The sequence below is a fragment of the Rutidosis leptorrhynchoides genome, chromosome 2 (assembly GCF_046630445.1).
Source record: "Rutidosis leptorrhynchoides isolate AG116_Rl617_1_P2 chromosome 2, CSIRO_AGI_Rlap_v1, whole genome shotgun sequence".
Classification (NCBI taxonomy): domain Eukaryota; kingdom Viridiplantae; phylum Streptophyta; class Magnoliopsida; order Asterales; family Asteraceae; genus Rutidosis; species Rutidosis leptorrhynchoides.
This window is the reverse complement of record NC_092334.1, coordinates 670,282,674-670,309,510: the sequence shown is the minus strand read 5'-3', so window position 1 is coordinate 670,309,510 and position 26,837 is coordinate 670,282,674. Positions and strand designations below refer to the sequence as shown.

The 26,837-nt window shown below is 32.7% G+C and overlaps 1 protein-coding gene across 1 annotated transcript; it reads left to right on the top strand.

The window, feature by feature from the left end:
- Positions 1 to 3,168: 3,168 nt before the first annotated feature.
- LOC139893916 (bZIP transcription factor 44-like) lies at positions 3,169 to 3,955 on the top strand. Its single transcript, XM_071877115.1, has one exon. It carries the CDS (start codon positions 3,301 to 3,303, stop codon positions 3,793 to 3,795), a length of 495 nt encoding a protein of 164 aa, XP_071733216.1. The 5' UTR covers positions 3,169 to 3,300; the 3' UTR covers positions 3,796 to 3,955.
- Positions 3,956 to 26,837: the final 22,882 nt, after the last annotated feature.

The following is a 26,837-nucleotide window of genomic DNA, read 5'->3' as shown; positions in this document are numbered from 1 at the left end:
CCTATTCGTATCGTGCCCGTAATCATCGTGAAATTCACAATACTTTATCTTATCCCGCTTACCAAATTCTGTAAGCGGAGTTGGGACCGCGAAGGTCGCGCATACTGGCTCCGTCGCCAAAATTTCTTTGGGCGTTTTGGATAAGCTTTTAAGAAGCGCATAGTTCTGATTGTTGATGCCGCGCTGATTATTGCTTCGATAATTGCCATTAGATCTCCCCTTTTCACTTCTGATAGGACCGCCACTATGGTAACGCCCGCGAGAATTATTTCCGCGGTTTTGATCTCGTGAGCGGTCATCATCATCCTTTTTTTCATTTCGCGAGCTGCTTGTGGGAACATCGTTATCTTCGCCACTCCGCATATAATCGTGACATTCTTTAAGCGCCTCAGCGTAAGTTGTTGGCACCGTATGACGCAAACGCTTGACTAGCGTTGGGTGCCGTTCTGAATTGATGCCATGTATGAGTCCTGATATCTGTTGTTCTGGCTTGAGATCTGGAATGCGCAAACATTCATTAGTATACCTTGTGAGATACTCTCCCAAAGATTCCTTGGATTTCTGCGTAATATCATGGCATTCAATGTGAGTGCGCTTGCGTGGTCTTTGATTCTGATACTGCAATAAAAACTTTGTTCGCAGATCCATGAATCCGGCAATACTGCCCGCCGGGAGTTTATTGAACCATTCGCGAGCAATGCCCTGCAAGGTCATTGGAAATATTTGGCACGCAACCGGATCCACCCAACCTTGAGTGCGCATTGCACCCTCAAAGCGCTGTAAAAAGTCATCCGGATCGGACAAACCATTGTAAGTACCTAGCGTACCAGGTATCTTTGGTGCTGCTGGAAACGGATATGCAGTTATGTGCGGAGGAAATTTGTCAAAAGTAGTCGGTAGCTCGAAAGGTGGTTTAACAGGATCCCCTTTTAAACCCGCAAAGAAACGCCGCATCATGTCCTGAACGAAGTCAGGCTGCGAAAATAAGTGAACCATGTCAGGGGGTGCGGCCTGCATAAATTGCCCTGCAAGATTAGCCTGCCCCTGAATATTTTGCCAAGGTTGACCCTGCATCTGCGGATATACCCACGGCTGCGGTGTTGGAAAAGAGGGATTACTTGAAGATGCCGAATACACAGGTTGTAAGGGGAGCGAGACCTGTGGCGCAGATGCCTGCGAAAACTGAGGATACACACTCAAGAGCCCAACCGTTTGCGCTGTGCTTTGTTGTTGCGCTGTTATTGGCGCCCAATGAGAGTTTGCGTCTGGAATGACACCAAATCCCCAGCTGTTAAGTAACGCCTGCGCATCCGCAGGGGTTAAGAATTGAGAAACTGGGCGCGGTGGTTGCCAAGGTTGCAGGGGTGTAAACGACGAGTTTTGCTGAATAGTCTGCGTCTGCAGAGGTATCGAAACAGTGGTACTGTAAATAGGTACCTGGCCGCAGCAAACTACACGTGGTCCCATGGTTTCGCCACCAGCGTTTATCGGGATAACCCTTGGATCCACCGATGAAAAATCCAACCGCGTGGTTGTGACTGGTGAGTTTGCTCTTGGCGGTGTAACCCCATCCGGATATACCGGCTTAAACCGCTGAAAGGGTTCGCCGGATACAGGTGGGGGGTACATTGTGTACCCTGCTTGAGCAGCCGCCTCCGTAGTCAAAACTGGCGTTTGCTGACTACCAGACGGCGCGTGTTGAATTGCTGTTTGAGTATGCTCCGATGATTCCTCGGAAGTCATGATACTGTTAAAAAGAAAAAATTAAAAAAAAATTCTGTAAATAGCGAATCATAATTCAAAACCTAAAAAGAAAGAACAATTAAACAGTTTTGAATTAATCCGACTCTCAATGAAAGCACCACTTGATCATGCATATTTTAACCGAGGGGTCTTAACATGCTTGCTCAACGTAAAGGAGGGGTTTAAGGATCTTAGAACGTGGCTCTCCGGTCCGGCTACCGTGAATAACCCTGGCCGACATGATGATGTCGGCGGGGTGGCCAAGTGATTAAGTCCACCTTCGATGACGTCCGTCGATCAGAAGGCCCCAAGCAAGGTTGTAGGTACAAGTTAATAAAGAACTAACCTGTTAACCTTTAGAAGATGATAGAGGATATAAGTTACGTAGGATGTGTGGTAGAAGATGGCTACGTAACGTGGTATGTTGCTAACGACGATTAGGGTTTGTATTTATAGACAAACCCTAATTCTAGAACCGTCATAGGATAGTGATAATCGTTTCCATAACCATCTCCCCCGAATCACGGATATAATTATGGAAAAGATATTTGCTTGTTAGCTAAGCAACCGCCGTAAAGGGACCAGATACGGATCCGCATGCCGCATGACGCATGAGAGCACCCCGCATACGCACCATAGCGCATGCCCGTGTGTATGTTACATGCGCATGCGGGCTGCGGTATCATTATATATAAATAGAAATTATAATTATGTGATCTTTTATAAAAAAGATTGAATTGAATTTCAACATTTAGATGAGTTTAAGGATTTCAACTATTGATTTCGATGATGTCAAAATTTATCTCTCCTATGATTATAATTATATAATAGGGTTAAATAAGTAATTTACTGTTATTTAGAAAATACATTCAGCATAAAAACAAACAATAACGATTTATACGTAACTCCTTGCTCACAAACCATCCCAAGTTAACTAAGTGGTTGATGTTTATATTAACATATATTATGTCGTTTTCATGTTTGTTTAAGGATTAAAAACCTTTACAAAATATATTTGCTGAATTATATATTCATTTAATTGTTAAATTGGCACGTTGATTTCATTCCTGTTTTCACTTTCGTCACCTTCCTACAATCTCACAAACTCTCTGTATCACTTTTTTATATTTCCATTTTTTCAATAATTTTATTCAACCATTCCATCCTTCATTTTCTCTATATAATCAACCTCTCCCCTACCCTCAAAAACCTCTTCCATTTCTCATATTCCCCAACTCTTTCTTGTTAATTTATTTATGGATATCAAACATTAATGTCTCCCGTTCTTTGTGAAATCCTCCGCTCTGGTTTTATGATTAATTCCTCACTTGTTCGTCGGACTCATCTTGTTCAATCGTTTTCCGTTGTCTTTCTCTATTGGTTTTACGTTTTTTCAGAAATTATTAGCGTCGATTTACATCTATATATTAGTTATTTTTTATTTTATTTTCTGTTTTAAATTAAGACTAGAATTAGAATTTAAAAGTTATTTAAATTTTACTATAGACCGTCTATAAGAGTTATCTAATTTTTTTTTAAAAACTATTCCACTAATTCATGGCTTGTACAAGCGGAAATTCATCGGGTTTGACCCAAAACCACCACTCCGGATCCGAAGATGGGTTGATGGATCAACGGAAAAGAAAAAGAATGGAATCCAACCGCGATTCAGCACGTAGATCAAGAATGAGGAAACAGAAGCATATGTATGATTTGATCGGTGAATCTAATCGGATCAAGAACGATAACGATCAGATTCGGACCACAATAAACGTTATGACACAACGATTTGTTGAAATCGAAGCAGAGAATTCTGTTTTAAGGGCTCAAGTTAATGTGCTTAACCAGAGGTTAAATTCACTTAATGAAATATTAAGCTACATTAACGCAAATGTTAATTGTACAACAAATCATAATAATAATCAATATCAATATATGACTGGTGGTACAAGTGGGTTGGTCGAGTTTGATATGATTGATAATCCATGGAACATGATGTTTGTTAATCAACAACCAATCATGGCTTCTGCTGCTGATATGTTTGGATACTAGTGATTGTTGCATGATTGAAGAGCTATGCTTTGTTGGGTTGTACCTTTTAAATCTGGTTAGGCTTTGTTGGACTGTACCTTCTATGGGTTTATCGGATTCAGTTTGGAATATATATATGTATTATTACTCCATATTACGGAGTATGTATGTACGCGTATTATATGCTTAATTTTTGTTGAATGGTTAGGATTTGTGTATTCTGATTTTACCTAACAAGCAGGTGGTCAGCCGCGCGTTGCGGCGGCCACTGCATATATCATAATCGTACCGAATCCATCTCATGGCTCCAAAACAATACACTATGAACACCAAAATTACAAGAAGACTAAAGATGCAACTATCTTATCTATAGCATCCGATAGTGTGTTACATAATGTTAATGTTTGTTATCATATTAACCAAAAAACACATGGTCATAAAACATGTAACTAATGCACACTATTTGGTAAATAAGTTAAAAAAAATTGTCCACATCCTATAGTTTTGTTAATACTGTCGAGCCTAGTTCTAAGATCGAATGTTCCTCATTGCCACATCGTCTAGTGGTACATACAACGCACTCTATGACTTCGGATACACCTAGTAATCACATTTCTAATTAATAAAAAAAAGTAACATCCGGTTTATATCATGAAAACAATGACTATGTGTTCATCATTTGGTACCTGAACCTCCATTTGTAACCCTTCAGGCTCTAAGAGAATAAACGCGCCATCTGAGTGCGATTGCGCGACAGCAACAAACACATGTAACAAAAGATACGGCAGAGTGCAACGCTGATCAGCGGTTGGTACAAAGATCAACACAAAATAACACATAAAACAAATAACCTGCTGACAATAAGGTTGGCCTCCGTGCGCTCCGTTGCGAGATTACATTCTTAATAGCAAGAAAATGATAGTTACAGACCTGCAGTTTACAAAATGATATTAATGTTCCTTCACATTGTGTTCCTAGTTAAAAACGGAATGTTTTCGTAGCTATTACAACATGAAAAAGGAAGTGAGACTTTGCTAAGTTGTCTATAATTGGGTTAACTAGGAATTTTTGAAGGTTTTGGCATCAAAAGAGTTGATTTTGTTTCAAAAAAAAAAAAAAAAAAATTTAAAAAAAAAAAATAATTGGGTTAATATATCACATTATCAGCCATCCCATCCCTAAACTATAAGTCGTAAACACAAAGGTGTGATGACAAATGATGACCGTTACCACAAAATAGGAAATTCGAGCACATCAAAAAACTTGTGCAATAGCATATAAGTCTCTGACTTGGCATCCATCTCTGCATTTGATCTTGAAAGTTCAACATTTTAAGTATAGCCAACCACAATATAAAAGCATGTTTAGGGTTAAAACCTTCAAACCTAAGAACATGATGGCAATCAACTTTTTTTTTTTTTTTTAACGGCAAAATATATTAATAAAGACTCTCTAGTAAGGCACTAGGAGAGCCCAAAAACAAAATACAAAAACTTATTGAAGGCTTTACAATGGCTTTTTTAGCAATCGATCCAATCTATGTTCGATCTACCCCTATTTCGCATCAATTAAACGAAAAGTAACATATAGATACAAAAATAGAACTCTCTGAGGATTAAACATTGCCAAATTACGTGTCTTCCAAATGTGCCATAAGAGGCAAGAAACGATCACGTAGACTATGTTTTTTGAACCCAACGATGCCTGCCAATTCGAATGCCACGAAATCCAATCATCCCATTTGGTGAAAGATGGAAACTGGACTTGCAACCAAATACCTGTTTTACGCCAAAGGTCTTGAGCAAATGAACACCCAAATAAAACATGATCTAAGCATTCAACATGATGATCACAAAGCACACAACCAATCCTTTCCATATTTATACCCCTCGTTGAAAGATTTAATCTAGTCGGTAGTCTATTATAAATTGCGCGCCAAATAAATACATTAAATTTTCTAGGAATAGATTGATACCAAACTGTGGGAACATTAGAATTTGGTAATAATCTTTTATTACTTCTAAAATCAATCCACACTTGATGTGTAGAATATTGAACTTTGCTACCGTCATTTGTAATCCATTTGAAGTTACCATTATCATTATCCACATGGCTCTGAACTTTATCTCTCATATTCAATATACATTTTCAACCCGCGCTATCATTACACTTATACACAGCATCCCAAATACTATCTCCCTTTAACTTTACCAGATTGACCCATTTGCTCCAAAGGGTATCCTTTTGAGTAAAAATCATCCAAAAAATTTTAGCCATCAAAGTTTCATTTCATTCCCTTAGAGGTTTAACCCTAGACCCCCTTGATCTTTTGGGACACATACATCTTTCGAAGCCACTCTAGCCTTACCATTTGAACAATCGCTTTGGCACAATAAGAAGCCCTTAAGCAATCTGTGAATCTCATCAATCACCCCACAAGGTAATCTATAAACAGAGGCCCAATATAGCTGCATAGATGACAAAACAGAAGCGACCAGCTGCAATCTACCTGAATATGAAAGTTTTTTGTTTCTCCAATTATTTACTTTGATTCTTACTTTATTAATCAAACCCTTGCAGTCGTTAATGCTCAACTTCTTGGCCAACAATGGAACACCAAAATATTTCATAGGGAAATTACCAAAAGAGAATGGTAAAATCTGAATGATTTTGTTCTGAATATCAAGAGGAACACTACCAAAAAAACACAGTACTTTTGGTGAGATTAGGCAAAAGACCTGAAACCTGACCAAAATCTTCCAAAAGCTTTTTAATCACCCCAACAGATTTCTCATCACCATGACAAATAAACAGTCCACTAGTTTTTGCATCTAGTTAGGTTATTGTATTATATCATGGAAATTAAATAAACAGTCCACTATTTCAAGATCTTCAGTTGAGTCTAAATATAGGGCCTTACCCGTTGTTACTTCTGAAGTTATTTGGATTCTTAATAGCCTAGATGATTTGAATGTTAAAACTTGCTTACCTGTAAATTTTTTTTGTGATGATAATTCAGCTATTCAAATAGCTACAAATCATGTTTTCCATGAAAAAACTAAGCATTTTGAAATTGACTTATACTTTGTAAGGGAAAAAAAAGGTGTCATTAAAAGTGTTCAAATTGATTCTGCTAATAATATATCAAATACTTTTACTAAATGTATGGGTGGAAGTCAACATGACCTTTTGTGCAAAGGGTTTGAAACTCCTAGATTTGTACCAAGTTTAGAGTAACGGGATGTTAAAAGTATAACAATATAATCTAAATTTGTTTTATTTTTTCTTTCACTTATTTGTGTCTGGTTGAGATACTGCAGGTACTATAAGTTACAATCTGAAAAGGTTAAGGACTGGTAGAGTTATTCTAGATGCTTTGAGGATTGTTGTTGTTATGTGTATTATTGTTAAAGGACTTATGATGACCATTCTATATTTTATAAGGGTGTTTAGTGATTATGTGTTTAGAGTTTGGCTAAATAAAACTTTTTTATTTTTTTCTTTTCATTTTACATCTTTGAATATTATTTTTGAATTTTGTATCTTTTTAAAATATTGTTTCATTTTTATTTTTTTGGCAAAAAAACAATAATTATAAAATCTTAATCTCCAAAAAGAGCAAAGAAAACTGAGATACAAAAGGATCACCACATCAAAAGGCTCAAAGACAGAAAACAAGGCTAACCCAAATGAACCTAAACGCTAACTAAACCCTAGCCTTGACGTGGATAAAGCATAACAAAGAAACCAAAAAATAAAAAACCGAAATATTGCTAAACCAAACATTGAACCATCAAGAATCTTACTCAAGAGCCCAAGTTTGAAATATTGTTCCCATCATCCGCATCGCCTTAAACGTAAAGGTAGATTCGATTCCAACCCCGTCCGAATTCAATCCCCCAGTCCTAAGCTCGTCAAAAAGCCAATACCCTCTAACTTTTTTCCCGCCCCTTCTCCAATAAGCGTCCCTTTACACTCACAAAAGTTTGACCAACTTTTGCATTCCCTGTATCGTCTTCGTCACTAGAATCATGCAAACACAATCCTCCCTCCTTTAAACATTTTTTCTTAACCTTACCTTTCAACTTTAACTTACCCTTCGTTGGAAGTTTCTTTCCCCGTTATCCCGAAACTTGCTAGAGTGTACGTGCCATCCCCTACAAAAACCTTTACAATTTTTATTCGAACAAATTCAAAACTTCCGAACCTCACTTTTACCCGTAACAACCTTCGCCAGATTATCTAAGAGCACTCAATTAGTTTCATCCCCCAGAACCGGTGTCAAAACTTTCGCAAAGCGTCTTTTTTAGATAAAGGACCCGCACTTAAAATTTCAAGCTTTTGACCAACAAACTCAATTGAAAATGAATTACAATTAACCCGTACGCCCACACAAGTCTCTTTACCCTTAGCCACTCCCGTTTCTTGACCCTTAACGACATCCGACTCATTAATCTTCGTTTATTTCACTTCCCCGAACGCAATGTCGCTATCCTTATTCAATTCAATCGGCTCCTCAAAAGCATCAAAACAACCAGAAGCCATCATCACTGCATCCACCAATCCCGAACCATCATCCACCATGATAGCCTCATTTGGAATTGCATCCCTCACCGAAGCACTGATCGGAGGGACTAACCTGCCATCCTTCAAAGAAGACCCACCTGTGTAATTACAATTAATATTCGCCACCACTTCACTTGAGAATTCATCATTGATAACCGACCTAATATCACCCGACGGCCCCACTTCGTTAGCCCACAACTGTTTCGAAGAACCCCTATCATCATCTAACTTAGCAACAACTAACTCATGGATGTGTTTCACATAATTAGATCTAACAAACGTGAATAATGATCCGATGTTGCCAATAAGTTTAAACGAATTAGAAACATAAAGCACTTCCCCAAACAAAGACACCACCTACATTATCCAATGTTCCGATATAAACCTAAAAGGCACACCCCTGATTTCAACCCAAACAAACCGATTGTACTCTGCTTCATGAGCAGCAAAGGGTGAAATCGGCACAAATCTAGCTGTTTCTAAATCACAACCCAAAAGCTTGTTGAAACTGATATCATCCTTGCATACCACCACACACCTAAAGACGCCAATCTTGTGAATTAACAACACCACAGCCTTAGAACGGAGCAGAAAATCTTGAACTTTGCTCTCTTCAATCGGAACATGATCAACCAACAGGATACACATACTCGTTTTTATACTCTTCGCACAAGACCCATTAACAGACAAGTTACACCGGAGAGATTTTGCCGCAGAAACCTTGAAATTACCAGAAAAATGAGCAGATCTATGACGCGAGGGCCACCCTACATAAATTGGTCTTCCAAACACACAAGACCCATTAATCATCTCCACCGCCTTCACGACAGTAGAAGAGTCAAGGAATGATACAAAAGTATATCTTCTAGCATTTCAATGTTTAATTTCGGAAGTCGAACCTATCTTGCCAAACACATTCTCAATCATATGACGAGTAACCTCCTTTTCCAACCTACCGATAAACATAAACACAGTAGGTTTAGCTGAACCCACTACCGCCGCCGTCTTGACCAGAAAAGAAGACGAGTCTGGAGCCAAAAACTCTCTGCCATTAGAAACTACCTTGTCACAAGGATTTGAAGAAGTAGCCGATGGGCAAGAAACGTTCTCTTTAGTATCGAAAGCTCCAAAATTCAGAGCATTAATTGAATTTGATGTATTTAGCGAGGATTGGTTAAAAGTTGGGAGAGGTGGGAATTCTGATAGAAAAACAGAGTTAGTCATTTATGATAGAATTAAAAGAAGGAGATGAAAGAAGCTCACAAAAGTGGTTGCAGAATTAAAATCGAATAGTAAATGAAGGCAGAGAAGGAAAATAATCCGGTGGAAGGGGTGTTTCATGGTGGAAGAATTCAAAAATACATGCGGTTCAGTTTCCTAGGCAGAGAGCGTTTGCAACGGCTCCCACGGTTAGGGTTTGAATCATAATTTATGATTTGAATCTTATTATTAATTGCTCCTATAGTTGAATAGTTGAAGATAACTAGATGGCAATGCCCGTGCGTTGCACAACTTGTCTTAAATTTCACTATTTTGAAATTCGTGTTCCGAATGGTTAGAGTCATGGCGTTAGTTTGTTGAAAACATATTAACCTTGAAGTGAAAGTTGATGTTGGTCCCATTATGCAAGTGGTCAAGTAGAATTTTGTGCATATGTTTTGTTTGTCACTGTGGATATTTGCACATTCGGATCATATGTACTAACGTATGATATGAAACTATATATAAACAAAAGTTTAGTAAAGCTGGTCAAATGAGTTAATAAATGATGCTAAAATACATTATAAAATATACATATTATAGTACGATTCATAATATTAAAACATATATTACCTTTACAATTTACCATTAAATTTTTGAAGGTCTCTTTATGACTTCATATGTGACAATAAGTAATTACATAATAATTGGAGTACATAAAAAAAATTTCTAAATATAAACATGAACTGTTACGTATTACTACACCACAAAATATAAAAGTTGTTAATAGAATCAATTTGGAGGTTCATAACATTGAATAACAATTGATATGAAATTAAAAATTATTTATTAACTATTAAAATAAAGATATGTAACACCACCAAGAGTAATAAATGTTATAAAATTTTCAATAAATATTATCTTTTTATTTTCCTTAAATTAAATTTAGTTATAAATATTCATTCATAAAAAATAAAATTGATATGTCATAAAAATTATATGATTAGTTTCAATCTTATCATTTTCCTTATTTATGAAATTTAATTAAATAAATATAATTTATATATTTACATAGATAAATAACATTACGCCTATAATAATCATACTTATATAAATTATAACTAAAATGTAATAATAATAAAAATAATAATTATTATTATTCATCATAATCGTAATCATATTCATAATTATAATTATGAATAATTATTTATATAAATTAATTAAATAAAAATTATCTATATATTTACATGTATAAGAAATGTTACACCTATAATAATCATAGTTATATGAATTTAACTGAAATATAACAATAATAAAAAATGATAATCGTAATCATATTCATAATTATAATTTTGAATTATAATCATACTCCTAATTATTAATCATATAAGTTACACAAATACACAATATAATAATCATAATATCATAATATTAATATTAAAAAGAGAAGCTTCGGACGAATCGATCCAACATAATGTCAACCACGTTTCTTCTTGCCTTGTCTGCAGTTTATAATATTTTGAAATTGGTGTTTATTCGATACCTACAAAAACAAACAAACATATTATATATATATATATATATATATATATATATATATATATATATATATATATATATATATATATATATATATATATATATATATATATATATATATATTATATCATATAAGTATATCTACTATAATATGTGATGACTAGGAAATTTCCGATCAAATTTAAAATTAATCTTTATATGATCTCGACACGATAAGCAAAGTCTGTAATATTGAGTCTCAAAATTTTTGAACTGTTTATATGGATTCAGTTAACCTTCGACTATTCCCGATGATTCACGAATAATTTTTTTTTAAATAAATATGTGTGTGTGTGTGTATATATATATATATATATATATATATATATATATATATATATATATATAAAATCTATACATAAATAATATTATATATTGTAATCAATAACAATTAAAGATTCAATATATTAATTACTAAACGGGATAAAATTAATAAATTGTATTACGAGTTTGAATATAAATGTTATATTAATATTATATTCATTACTTTCATTATTAATATTAATATTAATATTAATATTAATAGTGTATCATTAATATTATTATATAAAATATATATACATATATATAAATTCGATATATATACAAATTGTTATAGTATTGTTATTACTAATATTATCATTATCATTAATAATATTAGAATTAGTACGAATAGTATAATTATTAATATTAATATCAGTATTATTAAAAATTATTATTTATATTTTTATTCGAAATATATAAATTTTCATATTTAATGTTATAAACAATAATATTACTATTATTATCAGTTTTATATTAAAACTATTGTTATTTCTATTATTATGGTTATTAATATTAGTATTTTTATTATTATCAAAATAAATAATATTATTATCATTAATACAATGATAATTATTAATATTAACTAAATCTAAACATATATATATATATATATATATATATATATATATATATATATATATATATATATATATATATATATAAATATATATAAATTCATATACAAAATACAGTTATATATAAATATATAAATATATATACTGATATAGTTATAGATAAATACAGTCATATACATAGATAAATACATAATTACGTATTCTGTTTCCCATCACAATCAACTTTTACAAAATTCTTCATCTTCTGCTCATGATATGTACTATATCTGATTCATATCGATTTCTATACGGAGATACAAAACAAAATATGTCAAATAACAAAATCATAAAATCGTACGAATCTGTTTTCAATCACGATCAAACCTTTTTGATTTTTGTTTCTTGTTCTTGTATGTAAGAATCAAAGGATGACAGATGCACCTTCTCTACATATCAACAAATTCAGTTTGATATCACTTTCTACTTTAATTTTTTTCCTTCTTGATTGAGATTTATGTAGACCACAATCACATTACTAAACAAACTGTGAACAATTCTTGATTTTATTTCAATCATTAAATTGCACCATATAAACTTCTATTCGAAAATCAAACCACACGATCATCTTGCCAACCGTTTGCTTACTTCTCCTGTTCCTCTTTTAGTCGTAATCAACCTATAGTTCACTCGTCGATAACCTACTGCAAATCACCAACACAACCATGACACCATCTCACTCTCTCTAAAACCCTTTATCGAAACCACCTATATCCAGATATCACATATACACAAATACATATTCAAAGATATAAATAAATATATATATATATATATATATATATATATATATATATATATATATATATATATATATATATATATATATATATATATATATATATATATATATGTGCATACCATGTTTAATCGAGCATCCCTTCAACCGTTTAACACCATCGACCTTCCACCACTTTTGATCTACAACACACCATCCTCAACCTTCTACAAACGCCATAACCCCACCATCTTTAGAACCATAACAACTACGAAAACCATCACCCTTGTTCTGTTAATTCGATACAGTTGGTGTTCGTTTACTTGTCTTCGGTTGCAGCTGTAAACGAGACCTAAACACCACCATCAATGCTACCACCTTTGAAGTGCTCTTGTATTATTAAATCAAATTAGGAACTAGTGTATCATATCGAAATGCTTTTTCCTTTTTCTTTGCGGACATTTACCAAATAAACTACCCCACTTACTAATTTTTCTTTTCACTAGTGGGTATCAATGATGAGTGATAAAGTTAAAATCATGAATGGCAATTTACTTGTTTCTTTTATTCCTTTGGTACCCCACTGTCTCGGTTAAGAAGAGGAAACAAATAGGAACCGATATTTTTATAGTGGACTAGCGTGAAGGGAGGGTCAAGTTGGAGTATCTAATGAAGCGATTGTTTTCCTGTCAATTTTTTACCGTTCAAACATCTATAATGTAGCAAAAAGGAACGGATCCTTTATTTGTTTAATCCATTTGGGCTGACATGTATATCTTTTGGGGCGTGTACATGTTGAATGGGCCGAGATCCCTTACAAGTTCCTATTGGATCATTAGATGATTAATGATGATTATGATCGTGGTTTAAGGTGATTTTGATTGATGATGATGTTTAGGAGGAAATAGAAGTGATAATGATATTGATACTAAGATGATAATGGTTATGATGGTAAAAGCGAGTTGATGATGTTTGTGTTGATACAAATATGACAATGATATGAATATGATAAATGATACGAAGCATAATAAATAAATACATGAAACAATAAATGATTTGTGATGATTATGATCACAAAATAGAGAATGATGATAAGAATTATGATGATGCTTCGGTTATGATCATGAATCTGCAATTAAGATGTGTTTTGATGATGATGATGGCGAGTAGATGTAAAAAGATAAGATGATGATAGGATTGGAAAACAAGTTAAAAGAAAATAAGCCGTGTGTCATTTCAGAAAAACAAACTAGTTCAAGTGGTTTAAGGGTATGGTCAGGGAAAGAGAGGTCTCGAGCCCGGGCATAGGAAGTTATTACTTTTTAGGGCTACTTCCTTGAGGTAGTTATTTCTCTATTTATTATTATTATTATTATTTCATTATTATTATTATTATTATTATTATTATTATTATTATTATTATTATTATTATTATTATTATTATTATTATTATTATTATTATCATTTTTATTATTATTTCTAACACTAATATTATTATTTTTGTCATTATTATAATTAGTATTATTAATTATTAATATATCAAATAAAGATTTTCTATATAAAAATATATTATTAACATAAAACATAACTATATGTTTGTAATAAATATTAATTATCTATTTAATGTATATAAAAATAAATATAGTTAATTTAGTTAGTAATGAAAGTACAAATAACTAAAATAACAATTAATAATAATACCTAAATTTATTCGATTTCCATTATATGTGTTAATATATACATACCAATGATATAGGTTCGTGAATCCGAGGCCAAACCCTACATTATTTAATATCGTCTTATGTATTTTTACTACAAAATACATTAGGTGAGTTTCATTTGCCATTTTACCCTTTATATTTTTGGGCTGAGAATACATGCGCAATTTTTATAAATGCTTTACGAAATAGACACAAGTAATTGAAACTACATTATATGGGTGAATGATCGAAGCCAAATATGCCCCTTTTGCTTGGTAACCTAAGAATTAGTAAACTGTGACAACCCGAAAATTTCTGACCAAATTTAAACTTTATTTTTATATTATTCCGACACGATAATCAAAGTTTGTTAAGTTGAATCTCAAGAAGTGTAAACTGTATTCATACATTCATTTAACCTTGACCAAACTCTGACGATTCACGAACCATTATAATTGAATTGGAAAATATACGTATATATATTTTTTTTTTTACAAAAATATAATATTAACTTAGTCAAAAATTGTCCTGATTTAAAAGAATATATTTTGATAAACAACGAGTCACTGATTTATAAAAGCAAATGACCACAACGCTCAATTTTATGAGTTACATTTTTTATAAGGTAATTTATTGATGAGTAAGTCAAATTATTAATAAGGGTACACGTCGCATAACGTAAAAGGCTAGTTTTCTAAACGTACGAACGTGCGTTCGAAAAATCGAAAGTGGTACACGAGTCGAATATCAACGTACGAGTCAATGGACCTAAAATTACATGTCAACTATGTACATGAATATAATATAATATATATATATAATTAATATAAATTATATATATATTATATATATAATAATAATAATATGTCGACAAACAAGAAAACAAAAAAATTGTGAGCTGGATTTTGGGGCCATGCGACCGCATGAGAAATAGGCATAAAACCCATGCGATCGCATGGCAGTCAGAATTCAAAAACATTCTATAAATTGGCCAGTTTGCTCAACACACACACACACACACATATTAATATCTATATTACTCCGTATTATATTTTATATTTATTATTTATATTTATTATTTATATTATTATTATTATTAAGATTAATATTATTATTAATCTTATAGTTAGGAGTATTATTATTAGTATTATTATACATAAAATAATACGACGAGGTCATGAGCGAATTATTTTCAAACAAGCCTTCTGAACGGGATAGAGCTAGGGAAACTATGGGTTATAACTGTGGAGGTTATGGGTAATGTTCGTGAGTATTGTTCGCAAGTCAAACTAGTATTTATCATCTCCGTTGCGTCTACGTACTTTTCTGCAATATTGAATCACAATATTGATACGTAAGCATTTATATCTTATCTTTTATATATTAATAGTGTATCCATGTCTAGTGCTCGAGTATATATGTTTATGCATGCTTGTATGCTTTAATTTTGTCGTTAGATAGTTTATGATGAATCACGAATTTGATACATATATTATTGATAAAAGGTATATGATATGCATGTCATTGAAAAGCTGTCGAAAAGTTAATAACTTTTCATTTAGAAATCTATGTTTTTGATGAATGGATTAAAAGTTATGGTCAACTGAATTATAATTAACATTAATTGAAATTGCTTTTGAATCTGTAATTGATATTTAAACAACTTGTTTATAAGATTGATAAATTGGATTTTCAAATATTACTAATCGAGTAAATGAATTTCTATATAAGGCACGTCTCGTCTTGTTGAACAATTGTCAAAGTTGACTGTCTTATCATGTTTTAAAGCTTTATAAACACTATAATCTAATTTTCCAAGTATTGGAAAACTATATGAAAATCATGTTCGATTGCCATGCTAATTCAAATAAAATATAGCCCATGAAATAAATAATATTTTGAGTTTGATAAACTATAAATTCGTTCAATTATCAAGACTTATACTATGTTAATAAACATGTATAGATTTAAAGATCATATTGGGTCAGGTTGACTTTTGAGATGACTTTTGTTAAACTTCTGCATGTTGGTCTCGAGCATTGGGATTGTGATACACTATGACCCGACCTAGCTTGTTAGACATATATTGACCAACATATGTTCTCTAGGTTGAGATCTACGGTTATTTTGCATTCCGAGTTCGGTCACATTTCGGTGAATGACCTTATGTGCTGCTAAGGTGAGTTTCATTTGCTCCCTTTTTAATTGCTTTTGCAATCTATATTTTTGGGCTGAGAATACATGCACTTTATTTTAAACACAATGGATACAAGTACATACTAAATTCTACACTGAGTTTGAACCAAAAATCCCTTAGCTTTGGTAACTAGTAACTGCCAGTTATAAGAACTGGTGGGCGCGAGTAGTAGTATATGGATCCATAGGGCTTGATATCCCCGTCCGAGCTAGAGCACTAGCCTTTTAACGGACGTATACTATTTGAGAAGCGTACACGTTGGTTTGCGTGTATTATTAAGATAATTATACAAAGGGTACGAATTATATTTACGTTAAGTTTAGTTACCATGGTGCTCAATTTTGTAGAATATTTTGATAAACGTTTCGGATGAAACAACTGAAATCTTGTGATCCACCTTTATATACAGATTATGCGTAACATTAAAACTATGAACTCACCAACCTTTGTGTTGGCACTTTTAAACATGCTTATTCTCAGGTTCCTAGAAGTCTTCCGCTGTTTGCTTATACGTTGTACAAGCTATGTGCATGGAGTCATACATGCTTTATTCAAGAAAACTTTGCATTCACAAAATCATCACCATGTATCTTATTTTGACTGCATTGTCAACGGTTGTAGTATTGTAAACTATTATATACGGTGATTGTCTATACGTAGAAATCATCAGACGTCGAAAACCTTGGATTTATATATTCATTTATGGTGTGCCTTTTCAAAAGAATGCAATGTTTACAAAACGAATCATATAGAGGTCAAAACCTCACTATGAAATCAATGAATGATGTATTCCTCCAAAGGGATTTGGAAAGATCGTCACAGTTGGTATCAGAGCTTGAGGTCATAGGGAACCAGAATTTGAATTAGTGTGTTTAACTGGTAATTGTTAGGATGCATTAGTGAGTCTGGACTATGACTGTATTTGTTCTTACCAATTTTCGCTAATCATTTCTTGTCAGAAATTACATGCTTATCATTCCTAAGTCTAGACACGTCTTACTGCATTTACTGCATAGATAGTGTATGATAATGCTGAAAATGAACATATATTTCATAGCATTATCCCTCAAGAAAGACAAGCTTTTAGTTTCAATAGTTCTATTTACAAGTAATATTCGTTTAAATAATAAAAGGTGAAGACAAAAGACAGATTCGATGAATTGAAGACGCAAACGACCAAAAATCTCAAAAGTACAAAATACAATCAAAGAGGTTCCAATTATTGATAAGAAACGTCTCAAAATTACAAGAGAACAAGATGTGAAACGCAAAGTACAAGATATTAAATTATACGCAAGGACGTTCGAAAATCCAGAACCGGGACCAAAGTCAACTCTCAACGCTCGACGCAACGGACTAAAAATTACAAGTTAACTATGCACATAAATAAAATATAATATTTAAATAATTCTTATAATTATTTATATATTATATTATTATTTATAAACGTCGGCAAGAAAGAAAACAAAGGCATGTGAACTTCACCAGCTGGCCATGCGATCGCATGGCCTTGAAGAGTAATCTTCATGCGATCGCATGGAGGCTTTTTTCAGCCCACGGGCCTATAAATTCGCGTGTTTGGCTCAGTTTATATATCATATATCCATCTCTCTATCTATACGTAAATATATTTATATTTATATTATAATTTTAATTTTAATTTTAAATTCTAATAATAAGGGTATGTTAGCGAATGTTGTAAGGGTGTAAGTCAAAATTCTGTCCGTGTAACGCTACGCTATTTTTAATCACTGTAAGTTATGGTTAATGTTATTTTTAATTTAATGTCTCGTAGCTAAGTTATTATTATGCTTATTTAAGACAAAGTAATCATGATGTTGGGCTAAAAATATTAAGATTGGAAATTGGGTTTTGTACCATAATTGGGGTTTGAACAAAAGAACGACACTTGTGGAAATTAGACTATGGGCTATTAATGGGTTTTATATTAACTAAACGATACCTGGTTAAATTAATATATAGACTTATAATTTGACGTATTTATATATAACCACATACGCTTGACTGGGTACGGTGGGCGGGATATCTATAAATACCAATAATTGTTCATTTTACCGGACACGGAACTGGATTAATAGTTAATAGACTTGTTGAAATAGCGGTGGATTACATTCAAGGGTAATTAGTGTAATTGTTAACAAAGTAGTAAAACCTTGGTTTACACGCAGTCGATAACCTGGTGTATTCATTAAACAAAGTATTAAGACTTTGTTATAATTCGAATTCCCAATTAGTTGGAATATTTGACTTCGAATATAAGGATAATTTGACAAGGATACTCGCACTTTATATTTATGACTGATGTACTGTTATGGACAAAAACCAGACGGACATATTGAATAATCCAGGACAAAGGACAATTAACCCATGGGAATAAACTAAAATCAACACGTCAAACATCATGATTACGGAAGTTTAAATAAGCATAATTCCTTTATTTTCATATTTAATTGCACTTTTAATTATCGCACTTTTATTTATTGTCATTGTATTTAATTGCACTTTTATTTATCGTACTTTTTAATTATCGCACTTTTATTTATCGTACTTTTTAATTATCGCACTTTTATTTATCGTACTTATTTATCTATCAATTTAACCGCTTAAATACAATGACAATAAATAAAAGTGCGATAAAAGTGCAATTAAATACAATAAATTATGACAAAATTGCACTTTTATTGCACTTTTATTTATTGTCATTGTCATTGTATTGCACATAAAAGTGTGATAATTAAAAGTGCAATAAAATACAATGGGAATTAAATACAATGAATACAATGACAATAAAATACAAGTACGATAATTAAAAGTTCAATAAAATACAATGACAATAAAAAGGAATTATCGCAATAAAATAATTAAAGAAGAACTGTCATACCTTTGGATCAAATGCTCCATACCTTTGGATCAAATACAATGGCTCAACACACCATTCCTTATTAACGCAATTAAATATGAAAATATGAAATTCAAATTATTAAAAATACAATGGATCAAATACCCTAGGCACCTCTACATCTTTCGTTATTAATTTGAATTTATTACTTTGATATGCCGGGTAATCTCTTCATCGTCTATCGAATCTCAGATTAGGATGCAATGTGTGTTCAGGAATCGTTGGGTATTCTATAGGCGGATGCATCGGAAATACTATGAATTCAGTAACAAACTGTAGCGGATCATAATAAGGTACATGTTGATCAGGCTGTTGTTGTGGTTCCTGCTGTGGTTCTTGTTCGGGTTCATATTGCATCTCTGGTTCAGGTTCTGGAGCTGGTCGTCTAGATGATGACGATGATGAACCTCCAGTATCGGCTCTCTGCAAAACACATTAAACACAAAATTTGTGCATCCAAATATGCATTAGTGTTAGCAAAATAACAACTTGAAACAATTACAATAACATGTTTAATCAAAATTAAACTTATACACATTTTCACAATTTTAACAATTCTACACTTTTTCAAATAAGCATATATGAAAATGTTTACAAAGTTCATAAGCATTCAACTCAAATAACATGTTAAAATAACCATTACTAGCAATTAAACAAGTTTCAAATGGCATTTATATCAATTTAATCAAGTTCATTAATTTTATACCTAAAAAGTCCACTTTAATTCTCAAAAATCATGTTTAGGATCAAAGTTTGGATCATTTAGCTTCTTAAACATGTTACACTACTTAATTTAGCAATAATTCATGACAAAAATCGGCCATAACCTGTTTATATCAAAAAGCCCCAAATTGCTCAAGAACACAAACCCTAGATTCCTAAAATTTTTTAAGTTTTTGGCTTCAAATCATGTTAAATAACATCAATCTAGGTTATACATGCATAATATACTAACAATTTAACTCTAATTATACTAGAAATTAATAAAATCAAATTAGTTAAAATATAGCTCAAGAACACTAAAAATCAAATTTAAAGAGGTTTAGGGATGAAATTGTTACCCTTCTTGATAAACTTCTTATCAAATTCATGATTAGAGCGGATTATAGCGAGAAACTTGGTTGATTTTGGTGAAAAATGATGAATTTAGAGTGATTTGTGTGTGTGAGTTCGTGCGTTTATGTGTGTGTGAAGTGGAGACAGAGCAGCTCGACTGGATTTTAAGTTACTGACCTGATTTCGGTCCTCATGCGATCGCATGAGGTTGAAGGCCAAACCCCATGCGATCGCATGGGGGTCTGGTTTTTTTTTTTTTATAAAACCTTTTACTTTTAATATAAAATAATTAAATTAAATTTTAAAATTTTGCTTTCCTTTTTTATTTAGGACGAGGTCGTTTCGGATCGTTGTCCTAGTCCGTCCCTCGACAAAATTTTAAAATTTGTCATTTTTAAGCGCGGTTTTAAAAGCAAAGATTTTTGGGTTTTTTAATATTTTTGGCATACTTTAATTCAATAAGATTAAAAATAATGATAATAAAAGTTCTCGTCCCTCCCTTGGGTAAAGCAATTTCGGTTCAATGACCTAGTTTTCAACTCACGACGAATTTTAAAAATCATATTTTTAACTTAGTGAAATAAAGTAAATTTTTGTTTTTAAATTCACACCAAACTTTAATTTAAAAAGCATAAAATTAAAAATTCATATTATTAAAATTAAAAATTCACACCAAACTTATATTATATTTTTGTTTTTATACATACAAACTTATATTAAAAATATTAATTTTTCAAATATTTACAAACTTAATTATATTGATTTTAAAAAAGTTTACAATAATAATTTAATATTAATTTTAATTTTAAAAACAAGGTAAAAATAAAATTAAAAATCTTTTTGGTCTTTTATCCCACTTTAATCAATCAAATATTATCAAAAATATTCGCCCCTCTTTTCGGTAAAGTAATTTCAGCTATATTACCTAGTTTTACTCCTGACGAATTTCTGAAATAGTTTGGGTTGATTGATTAAAGATATCTATACCTTAAGAATAAACGGTAAATTTCGCAGTGATGTAATAAATTTTTCTATGATATCAATAATTTCGGTTACGCATACCTAATTTTATTGAATACTAATTTAATACTTTATAGCGAACGATTCAGCGTTTATTATCAAAAGGTTAAAAGCAATAAAAATAAAAACTGTACATACTTACCTGTGAGAAAGAATTCTCAGAGACCTGCTTTAGCCGACTCATAGGAGAGTCGTGTGATTTAGTTCTCCATAGCTACGTAAGCATAACCTCGAATCTTCAATATCTTTTCTTCTAAACATATAAACAGTTCTTCTCTGCATAGAGTAACAAATTCGGTGTTTGAATATGTTTGATTATTTGAACATTTACCTTCGTGTGACCATTTTCCGCATTTATAACATCTTTCAAGGTGTCATGCTCTTCTTTTTGTTGAGGATTTTGATTTTCCTTTTCCAAAATGTATCTTATGATGATCTTTTCTGAGTTCTTTTCTTACCCCATCCATTTTATCTCTTATGAATGATACCAGTTCACTCGGAAGTGTGTCATTATTACGTTTAGTAATCATAGCATGTAGCATTAGACTATGGTTCAGATCAAAGGAATTCTTCATCTCGTAAAACCTAAAAAAAATAAAAATTCAGAATGGGGGGAGAAGACTAGTTCTTTAGGGTCTGCTAGGGAAAGACCATTCGGATTCCATTCTCGAGAACTACATGAAAACAGAATATCTAACTCTAATAGAAATACATATTACCCTAAAAAGATTCGAACCTCCCCATACTTAGTTAGATGTGGTGTTGAAATTGTGATTAACGTTATTTTCAATTGGATCATCAACAACTTGTATATCTCTGACTTTTGCTTCAATCCATTTGTTGATTTCCTCCGTAACTTTCACAAATTCAACTAACATCACCTTTTCTTTTAGCGATAAATTGGATACTAATCGGTTACATAACTTAAAGTTTCCCTTAATCCTAGCATCGTGAATCCGTTTATAAAGTTTCTTCGTTGAACTGTTAAAAACGGGTTCATCTAATTTTGTATCATCAACGGGGTTCTTTGTGATCGAATCATCATTAAGTGTTTCTTCATCTTCCCCACACTTATGTGTTTTTATTGGTTTAACAGTTTTGGTTGGTGGAGATCTAAACTTTCGGTTCACAAAGGTGATCGATTTATCACCATCCCTAAGTGTCATTCTACCTTCTCTTACATCAATGAATGCCTCGGTGGTTGCTAAAAATGGGCGACCTAAAATTAGAGGAATATCAAGGTTTTCCTCCATATTAATAACTATGAAGTTTGCAACAAATGTCAAACTTCCCACGTTAACAAGTAAATTATTTGCTATTCCAACCGGGTGTTCAATGGTTAGGTCAAATGATTGAACACCTATTTTGGTTGGTTTTAATTTACCCATACCTAATCTTTTGTATAAGGAAAGAGACATAATATTTGCACTTGCTCCTAAATCTGCGAGTCCATTATATATAGCACCATCATTAAGCAAGCAAGAAATGATAAATTCGCCCGGGTCTCCTACTTTAGTAAGTCGAGTTGGTTTGTAAACCTTTTTCGGGTGTTCTTTTCTTGGTTCTTTCACTTCTATTTGAACTTCTTGTTCACATTTTTCTTCGTTTCTTGGAATAGGAGGTTTGTATAAGAATTCTTCTTCATCACTCCAATTTGAATCCTCCCTATTTTCCAATTTTGATTTTTCATATGTTGTTGATAACATATTTATGTTTACATTTTGAAGGTTTTTTTGGGTGGTGAAATTATGATTGACTTCATTGTCAACTTCCATCGGACCATGTATGTAATGTTTAACTCTGTGACCATTAACTTTAAATTCAATCTCATTTGAATTTATTAACTCTATTGTTTCGTATGGGAAAACTCTTTTGACTATAAATGGTCCAGACCATCTTGATTTCAATTTTCCAGGAAATAGCTTGAATCGTGAATTAAAAAGAAGAAATATGTCTCATTCTTTAAATTCTTTTGAACTTCTGATTCTTTTATCATGCCATTTCTTCGTTCTTTCCTTATAGATTAAGGAATTTTCATATGCCTCAAGTCTTAATTCTTCTAATTCGTTTAGTTGACTTAATCGTAGACGTCCGGCTTCATGTAAATCAAGATTACATGTCTTCAAAGCCCAAAATGCTTTGTGTTCAATTTCTACTGGAAGGTGACATGCTTTTCCGTAAACGAGTTTAAAAGGTGTGGTTCCAATTGGAGTTTTGTAGGCTGTTCTAAAAGCCCAGAGTGCATCCTCCAATTTCATGGACCATTCCTTCGGATTTGATCCTACGGTTTTCTCTAGAATACGTTTTAAAGCTCGGTTGGTATTTTCAACTTGTCCACTTGTTTGTGGATGATAAGCGGTTGAGATTTTATGAGTTACTCCATATCTTTTGAGAACTTTCTCAAGTTGATTGTTACAAATATGAGTACCCCGATCACTTATTAAAGCTTTCGGTGTTCCGAACCTTGCAAAAAGACGTTTTAAAAAGTTGACTACAACTCGTGCATCGTTAGTCGAGAGAGCTTGTGCTTCCGCCCATTTAGATACATAATCAATGGCAACGAGAATGTAGAGATTATTATGAGATTTTGGAAATGGACCCATAAAGTCAATACCCCAAATGTCAAATACTTCACATACTTGAATGACATTTTGTGGCATTTCATCACGTTGACTTATTTTTCCGGCCCTTTGACATGCATCACAGGATTTGCAAAGAAGGTGTGCGTCTTTGAAAATTGTAGGCCAATAGAATCCAGCATCGTAAACTTTTCTTGCTGTGAGTTGAGGCCTATAATGCCCTCCTGTTGGTCCTGTGTGATAATGGTTTAAGATTTGACTGGCTTCATCTCTGAATACACATCGGCGTATTATTCCATCGGGACAACTTTTAAACAAATGTGGATCTTCCCAGAAATAGTGTTTTATATCACTAAAGAATTTCTTTCGTTTTTGGTACGACAACCCTTTTTCAAGGAATCCACATACTAAGTAGTTTGCATAGTCTGCAAACCATGGAATTTCATTATAATCTATCTTCAATAGATATTCATCAGGAAAGTTATTTTGTATGGCCGATTCATTCATAACTTCTAATTCAAGATTTTCAAGACGAGAAAGATGATCAGCGGCGAGATTTTCTGCTCCCTTTTTATCTCGGATTTCAATATCGAACTCTTGTAAGAGTAAGATCCAACGGATTAATCGTGGTTTGGCATCTTGTTTTGAAAATAGGTATTTAAGAGCAGAATGGTCAGTATAGACCACCGTTTTTTTTCTAGAACGAGATATGAACTAAATTTGTCAAAAGCAAAGACAATGGCAAGGATTTCTTTTTCAGTAGTTGTATAATTCATTTGTGCTCCTTGTAACATCTTACTAGCATAATAAATAGGTTGAAATCGTTTTTCAATCCTTTGTCCTAAAACGACTCCCATTGCAAAATCACTTGCATCGCACATTAGTTCAAATGGTAGATTCCAATTTGGAGTTATCATGATCGGCGCATTAGTGAGTTTCTCTTTAAGAATATTAAAAGATTTGATGGATTCATCTGAAAAGATGAATGGAGCATCCTTTTCTAGAAGTTTATTCATAGGAGTGGCAATTTTAGAAAAATCTTTTATGAAACGTCGGTAAAAACCGGTTTGCCCTAGAAAACTCCTAACTCCTCTAACATTGGTAGGATGTGGAAGTTTAGCAATTACATCTACTTTAGCTCTATCCACTTCAATTCCTTCCTTTGAAAATTTATGACCGAGAACGATGCCTTCTTTAACCATGAAATGACATTTCTCCCAATTTAGTAGTAGATTTGATTGTTCGCATCTAATAAACATTCGTTCAAGATTAACTAGACATGATTTAAATGTATCACCGAAGACTGAAAATTCATCCATGAAAACTTCCATGCATTCTTCTATTATGTCGTGAAAAATCGCCATCATGCACCTTTGAAAGGTTGCAGGGGCGTTGTAAAGTCCAAATAGCATGCGTTTGTAAGCAAAAGTACCATAAGGGCACGTGAATGTGGTTTTCTCTTGATCTTTGAGTGCTATTGGAATTTGAAAGTATCCGGAAAAACCATCAAGAAAACAATAGTAACTGTTTCTGGCTAATCTTTCCAATATTTGATCAATGAAAGGTAAGGGAAAGTGATCTTTTCTGGTGGCGTCATTTAATTTTCTATAATCAATACAAACACGCCATCCTGTTACAGTCCTAGTAGGAATAAGCTCATTTTTTTCATTTGTGATGACAGTCATGCCACCCTTCTTAGGTACGCATTGAACTGGGCTTACCCATGGACTATCAGAGATTGGATAAATTAAACCTGCATCTAGCAGTTTAATAATTTCTTTCTTAACAACATCTTGCATATTAGAATTTAGTCTTCTTTGGCGTTGCACATACGTTTTATGACCTTCTTCCATAAGGATTTTATGTGTGCAATACGAAGGACTTATTCCTTTAATATCATGAATCTTCCATGCAATAGCTGGTTTATGAGCTTTTATCACAGAAATGAGTTGGGATTTTTCATTTTCAGTAAGAGAAGACGATATTATTACAGGTAATTCAGATTCACCATGTAAATAAGCATATTCTAAATGGTTTGGAAGTGGCTTTAACTCTAATGTCGGCGGTTCTTCTATCGATGATTTGTATCGATATCTGTCTTCCTCTTTTAACATTTGAATTTCTTCTGTTGTTGGTTCATATCCATTAGCCATAAGTGTAGCTAACATTTCAGCTTCATCAATGGGTTCAGTTCCTTCTCCTAAAGAACATTCTCCTGTTCCTTGTAATTCTGAAAATTCTTCTAACAATTCTGCATGTGAATCTATAGTTTGAATATAATAACATGTATCATCTGCAGATTGCGGTTGTTGCATGGCTCTATCCACAGAAAAGTTAACACTCTCGTCCTCTATACTTAGGGTCAGTTTCTTACCGAACACGTCTATTATTGCTTTGGCCGTGTTTAAGAATGGTCTTCCTAATATGAGAGGAACTCGAGAATCTTCTTCCATGTCCAGAATAACAAAATCTACTGGAAATACTAAAGTACCAACTTTAACTAGCATGTTCTCCATTATCCCTCTAGGATATTTTACTGATCGATCGGCTAGTTGTATACTTATTCGTGTTGGTTTCAATTCTCCAAGGTCTAGTTTAGCGTATAGTGAATATGG